General features: G+C 39.9%; 1 protein-coding gene across 1 annotated transcript in view; it reads left to right on the top strand.

The window, feature by feature from the left end:
• Positions 1–1,545: 1,545 nt before the first annotated feature.
• LOC104961806 (serine/threonine-protein phosphatase 2A 56 kDa regulatory subunit alpha isoform-like) overlaps positions 1,546–7,444 on the top strand; it is a 14,732-nt gene continuing 8,833 nt past the window's right edge. The window contains exons 1-7 of the mRNA XM_010790146.1: positions 1,546–1,591; positions 2,310–2,463; positions 3,844–3,903; positions 4,338–4,446; positions 4,839–4,892; positions 5,073–5,123; positions 5,211–5,330. Coding sequence (XP_010788448.1) covers positions 1,546–1,591; positions 2,310–2,463; positions 3,844–3,903; positions 4,338–4,446; positions 4,839–4,892; positions 5,073–5,123; positions 5,211–5,330 — 594 coding nt within the window. The remainder of the gene's footprint in view (positions 1,592–2,309; positions 2,464–3,843; positions 3,904–4,337; positions 4,447–4,838; positions 4,893–5,072; positions 5,124–5,210; positions 5,331–7,444) is intronic.

The following is a 7,444-nucleotide window of genomic DNA, read 5'->3' as shown; positions in this document are numbered from 1 at the left end:
TTAAATGTTGATAATAACCCGTTTATTCTCACAGTAGCTACTCTTTCTATCATAACTATGAAATAAGCTGAGATGGACTTTTCAGGATCTTCGTATTAAAACCATGGAGGAGAATTATAATGATTTGTTCTCTTCTGAATATTTCTATGTTGGCAAGTCCCCTCTCTGATTGTGCCCAGTGTCTGGCTACAGATGGACAAAACCCGCAGCGGAGTAATGATCAGTTTTTTGGGTTATTTTGGGACATGTTCTGATTCAGGCTCCAGAGAAAACTCAAATCCCAGTGTGCACTACTGTGATTGAATATTGACGTCACCTCAGGCACACACGGCATTATACTGTGGCAGCTTTCGTTACACAATTAAGTCGGGGCCCATCACGGACTTATTGATCAACGGCATCTGTTATGTCTGGTCAGCAAGGATGTCAATTTCACCCAAACAAACATTTGGTGTAGACTTTGCTTTGAAAGATATGCAGGGAATCGTGTACAGATGATGATATCTATTCAAACAACCCTTATGTTCGAATAAGTTAATAATGTTCTCTTATATTTTACAGTTGGAAAAATAAACAATTAAACGACTACTCAGTGCTGTCAGAAAGGAGATTTACTCAAGTACTGTAACATTTTGATGTACTTCTTCCCCATTATAATTCAGAGGTACATTGTGGACTTCTGCTCCACTACCTTTTGTTACTGCTGATGCTTTTTTACTTTTACTTAAGTAAGATTTTGATTGCAGGACTTTTATTTAAGTACAAAATCTGAGTACTTGTTCCACCTCTGCAAATGAAAAACTACAGATAAAAACACCTCAACTTCTTGTCATTTATCCGCTAACATATATGCTGATTCCGATGTGTATCTGCAACACGCTTATATCACTTTGGCTCTCGATCAAACTAACATTTAGCACTCTTCCATGTATGTAAGGTGAAGCTTACAACTTGATGAGTATTTACATGTCGCAATATTTATCTCCCAGGGTTTGAATTAATGTGCAGAGCAGAAGAAGAGCATGTGTGCATGGTGAAAACCTTTCTCCTGGATATGGCAGGTTTATATATAGACTGTCAGGCCTGTCACCAAGGTGCTGATGGCATGCCTGTAGAAAATCAGTATGATACAGTGAGGCCGATTCGAGCCTGAAAACATTCCCTTTAAAGTTGGTTGCGGTTGGCTTGGCTGCCCTCAACAGTATTGTAATCGTGAGTCATCATCATATTGCTGGAAATAGCTCTTATGTGCCAGAGATATCAAATGTATTTACAATGCAGAGCGTTCAGACACACATGCTGTGTACTCGTTATATAAGGTGCTTCTAGCAGGTAGGATATGGATTGATTCTTCACACTTATTTGAAAAAAATGACTGCCTTGCACAATGAATGTTTTGAGCTCGGTAGAGAAAGCCTTCGTAGTACGCTGGTCCTCCTTTCTGATCGCCTAGAGGTGGAGGAAACTCATTTGCAATAAGTAATTACAATCACCCAGTAGTGTTTCAATATCAATATCAGGGTAGCCCCCGGTGACGGCTGAATAATGGCTCAGTACATCACATCACATGGCAAAGGCCAAACCAGACGAGGTGCGTCAGGCGCTGTTGGAGCTCAGCAGGTGATGATCGATCACATCACACAGGGCGACTGTGGCTGCAAGGGAGTGTGGTCGTCTTTCAACCAGAAGGTTGTGGGTTCGATCCCAGCCCATGCAGTCAACATGTCGATGTATCCTTGGGCAAGATACTTAACCCTGAGTTGCTCCCGATGGCATGGCCAACGGTGTGTGAATGTGTGTGAATGTTAGGTCCTAGAGTAAGGTACACTGCTCTGTATGAATGGCTGTGAATGTGTAGGTCCTATAGAGTAAGGTACACTGCTCTGTATGAATGGGTGTGAATGTTAGGTCCTAGAGTAAGGTACACTGCTCTGTATGAATGGCTGTGAATGACATGTAGTATGTAAAGCGCTTTGAGGGGTCTTAAAGACTGGATAAAGCGCTATATACTGTAAGTACAGTCCATTTACATCATGATTTTACCTCACAGTAATTCATTAGAGAAGAACGTCATGAAGTCAGAAAACTAAACATTTCACAAAACTTTACCCAATCTGTCACAACCTTTTTCTACTAACAATAAATGTGTATTCAAGGAATGAAAAATGGTAGAAAGCTAAACTATATAAATTGTATTCCCAGTCAGTTAAATGCGTATCAAAGTATACCTACATGCCGACTAAACATTAATCAGGGTGGAGACTTAACAAAGACATCCCCTTCCCCTTAAATCAGGGCTGAACACTGAGGATGTGTGTGTTTGTCCCTGCAGCTGCTGGAGCTGTTCGACAGCGAGGACCCCAGGGAGAGGGACTTCCTGAAGACCATCCTGCATCGGATCTATGGAAAGTTCCTCGGACTGCGGGCCTTCATCAGGAAGCAGATCAACAACATTTTCTTGCGGTGAGTTAAGATTTCAAAAGACAAAGGAGACGGGAATGTCACTCAGCGCTGGCATGTTGAGGAGGTCTTTTACGTTTTCATTTCACAATTGTCTTAGTTGGGGATGGTAGGTTTTATAAAATGTCGTTACCAGTTTCGACATGAAGCCAAATCCCAGTTTAGACTGCTATACTGAATTTAACCACTAGGTGTCGCACTTGACTCAGCAGCCTTTCTCCAGTAGACCAGAAAGAGCCCTTGAAAGGGTGTAGAGACCCCAGTCTATTGGTTTTTTCCCCATATTTATCTGTTTATCTTTTTCATGTTGAATCCCCACACTAAGTTACTTCAGAACACTGTCCTACATCCAGCCTCAAACGCCCTGAAATGTTTTTACGCCCCACAAATAGCTTCACCTTAAAGAAATGAAAAACTACGCCTAAGGCAAAATGTTGGATATGTTCATATCCAACATATGGGTGGCTGTTTTTTTGCCGCAGTGTATTTTGCCCTTACCTCTACCATATCTGTATCATGTCACCTCCCCCAAAACATGTTTTTATTGTAAACAAAAACGCCATGTGTATCTCCCCTTTCCCACCTCTACTGAAATGAGATCTCCTTTATGTTAACGGCTTATACTCAGCAGTAAAATTATGTTAATCACTTTGGAATATTACATTTTAATGATGCGAAACAAGTTGGATTTATATACGCAGTGACTTACTGATGTCTTTAGAAAAAAGTTTAGTTTGCATTCAATCTAACGAGTTAAAGCTTGGTCACCTGACTAACCTGGTAAAGCTAAACGAACCTTAATCTTTTATCACATGTTATGATGCCTGGTAGGAACAGACGGATTCCTCCTGCTGTATAAACGTGGTCACCGAGCAGCTGTGTGTTGACTCTTTACGGCTCCTGTTGCTGCGTGACAATGGGCTTTACATGATTGTAACGGGGGGGGCACTTGATGTCGTTTCCAACAGGCAAGGTGGCCAAACGGGAGAACCCACTTTGACCATCTGCCACGGAGAATACAAATAGTGCCACAGTTGCCAGTCTGAACATAGAGAGCGAGACGTTAGCAAACAGGGGAGACGAACCACGAGCAGTCGATGAAAGCTCTGCCACTAAATATGCGTCCAAGTCCGTCTCTGTCAGATATTTAAATTGAACTTGTTATCAAATAAAGAGGTTATTCAGAACATTAAACTGTTTTCTGTCAGCTCTACTTTCATTGAAGCCCAACTGCAGATAGTTTCACAGCTTCTTTTTAGGCGCATATCAAACTAAATGAAAAAAGGTTTATGATGTCAAAGTTTTGTTGTAATAATCATTTGAAATTTGGAGCAGCCTGAGTCTCGTGTTTGGTTCATGTGTTTTTTCATTATTTGCGTGCAGATTCATCTATGAAACTGAGCACTTCAACGGAGTTGCTGAGCTGCTAGAAATCCTGGGAAGGTTTGTAATAATGTCCCTTCATTAATACCCACGAATATCTACTTCATTGCACCTTCACTAGTCGAGTCAAGGTTATTTCAAAAGCACATTGAGATGAATGAAAACAGAAACCAAAGTGATTTACAAAGAAAAGGAATAAAGGCATAAATGAGAGAACATAAATATCTGGATGAAATCAGAATAACACTGCACAAAGCAACACATAGTAAAGACATTCGGTTGTGAATTATTGGATGTATTTGAAGAAGATAAACTTGAGTACTCTAACAGTTTATACATTTGGTAACGCTGCCATGTTAGAAAAAAAACTTGAAGAAAATGTGGATTTGAAAAACTGTAATGACCGAACTGTGGTCTTCATTCTGTCACAGCAGGGAGTCTAGGTTGTGTTTGTCTTCATGCTCAGTAATCTAACGCTGTCTTCCTGTTTGTAGTATCATCAACGGGTTTGCGTTGCCTCTGAAGGCCGAGCACAAGCAGTTCCTGATGAAGGTGCTCATCCCGTTACACACGGCTAAAGCTCTGGCCCTGTTCCATGCGCAGGTAGGAGAAACTCTCTTTTAATAATCATGATATCCTTTTTTATATAACTCTCATTCGTTTTAGCTGCACATAAGCTGATTACATGTATTTTGTACAGCTAGTGTTACGGGTTGTCTCTGACCGAAATGAAGCACCGTCATGACGAATATTTGTACGAGAGCATCTCCTGGTGGCTTGGAAGTGAAAATGCACTGGTTCAATTATCCATACTGTGATTAACTGTATTTTTAATTTCCTAAAAGTCAGCACTATGGGAATGTAAAATAATAATGACACGCATCATCGGCTTTCACTCTCAATGTCATTTCCAGAGGATGGTCTGTACAGTGTTTCTCTGATGCCAGTTTTGTGAACAGTGTGTACTTTTACTCTTTTTCTCGTGTGTCCCTCAGCTGGCCTACTGTGTGGTCCAGTTCCTGGAGAAAGATCCTACACTCACTGAACCGGTACTTGTTTTTAGCATTCCTCCCACTCAAAGCACAAAGCCCCGAGCACTAAATGTGTCTACGCTGCAGAGAGATGTGTAATGGGTGCCAGCAACAGCCCACTCAAACAGACTGTGCGAGGTTGTTTTATTTTTAAATCGGGGAGAAGTTCTCACAAAATGTCCTGCTGTCTCCTTTCAGGTGATCCGCGGGCTGCTGAAGTTTTGGCCTAAGACCTGCAGCCAGAAAGAGGTATTGTGCACGCATTGACTCACACTTATCACAGTTTTCAACCCGATCTTTATGTAGCCTAATGTCCCGCGTCTCGTTTCTTAATAGGTGATGTTCCTGGGTGAGATCGAGGAGATTCTGGATGTCATTGAGCCGACGCAATTCAAGAAAATCCAGGAGCCGTTATTCAAACAGATCTCTAAATGTGTGGCCAACCCACACTTTCAGGTACGCCGATTTTACAAACAGAAACCTAGCTACAGTTTGTTTAGAAGTCTTTGAATCACTCAACAACCTTTGTCTAATTTACTCAGTAGTAGTTGTCACAATGCTGGAATTTCAAATTGTTATAAACCTTTTCGAAATGGTGTAGAATTTATACAAATTATTAAAAGGTAACTATGAATTCTAAAGTAAAAGAAACACCACTTTTATTTTCTTGGCTTTTTATGCAGGGTGTCCGCGGGGTCTTAAAAAGTATTAAAAGTTGGTAAATCAATTTAGCGAAAATGAAGGCTATTAAAAAGTATTAAACGGCATTTTCCAAGGTATTACATTTTGTAGCTTGTTTTCAATAAGTATATAAATTGTCAAAAGAGGTTGTATTCTACAGTCTGCCTGAATGTAATCATTGCGTAGGTGTGTAGTGTGATTCTGTGGAGTTTATTTATGGCATCCCGTTGGATTTGACGTCGTGTGAACAGGACATCGCACGCTCACTGCTTGATAGAGCGTGAAGGTCCGTTTACGCCGGTTGTTAAACAACATCGTTATGGGGAAATGCATGTTAGCCTCCAAATGGTTGGAAGATAAGGAAGAAGGACAATCAATACTGTATATAATAATAATAATAATGCATTTTATTTATATAGCGCTTTTCACAACTCAAAGACGCTTTACAATATGAGGGAGGGTAGACAAACAAGGACAGGCAAACAAGTAAGTATAGTAAAATAAATAAAAAGGCAGTCAAGAGGAAATTGATTGAGAGGAGGGGGCTTATGGGTAGGCAGAGTTGAAAAGATGTGTTTTGAGGCGGGACTGAAAGACTGTGAGGGACTCAGAGTCACGGAGATCTTGGGGGAGGGAATTCCAGAGCGGAGGAGCTGCCACTGAAAAGGCTCTGTCCCCAAAGCTGCAGAGTGTGTATGTAGTCAATGTGAGGTAAAGTGTGTCGCCAAGGTAACCGGTTAGAACTCAGTGGCGATGAGGTCTTCAAATGTATGGAAAGGGTCTCAAAAAAGGTCTTAACAGGTTTTACATTTGACTTCAGGATTCCTGCGTCTACCCTGTGTTGTCACAATGCTGGAATTTCAAATTGTTATAAACCTTTTCGTAATGGTGTAGAATTTACACAAATTATTAAAAGGTAACTATAAATTCTAAAGTAAAAGAAACACCACTTTTATTTTCTTGGCTAGAAGCGTAAAACAGCAGAAATAAACCATTCAGAATTATTCAGAACCTTTTTAATATTATGTAAGGGGCCCTATTCTGCTTTTTGTTGTTTTCCCTTTCCTGTTGTTTGTTATTTAGGTTTTTGTGCAAAAGTTAAAAGTCCCAAAGAGTTTCTCTCCCACACCTGAAATGATCATAATGGGCCCCTTTAATGGACCCAAACTGCGTCCTCCAAATTGATCAGAAAGTCTGAGATCGTTTCAGTTAATCTTCGAGTGACTCGGGCACTTCTGCGTGAAATTGCCATCATATTAAAGAAAAGTTTTGAGAGTTTGAAAAGTGAAATGTAATCGCTATGCTTTCCAGGTTAGGAGTTTGTTCAACATTGAATAAAACACTTGATTGTCAACATAGTGGCTCTTTCATCTAAAGAGTTGTATAAGCTGAAAAATATTTTAGTATTTGAAATGAAACAATCCCATAATATATTCATTCGTTATCGCTGACGAGACATAGAGCAAGCTAAGCATTAAATCATCCAGATTAAAACTAAGTAATATTTGTAAAATATGTTGATTGCTTAATGGATTTCATAAATGTTATATTTTGCAATTACAACTATAATAACAAATAGCTGTGAAGATAAATGCTTGAAGAGTCTTTAGTAGGGATGGGTACCGGCCCCCGGGGCGGCATTATTAAAGACCGTGGTACCGTTAAACTCCGACGTTATCGGTCTTTTTATCGGTACTGGAGACATGTAAAAAATGTCATATGTATTATTGCTACACAAACATTATATTGCAGTTTTAGTGTCGCCAACTCCGTTTCTAATATGCAAAAATACAAAGAAATACGTCTATTTTTATTTTATTTTATCGTTTATTTGAAGAGGGACAGTGCACATTGATGAACATTTAAAACGTAAATGCCGTATTTTAGCT

Source organism: Notothenia coriiceps, unplaced genomic scaffold, assembly GCF_000735185.1.
Source record: "Notothenia coriiceps isolate Sejong01 unplaced genomic scaffold, NC01 NC01_scaffold00033782, whole genome shotgun sequence".
Classification (NCBI taxonomy): Eukaryota; Metazoa; Chordata; class Actinopteri; order Perciformes; family Nototheniidae; genus Notothenia; species Notothenia coriiceps.
This window is presented reverse-complemented; position numbering and strand designations above follow the sequence as displayed.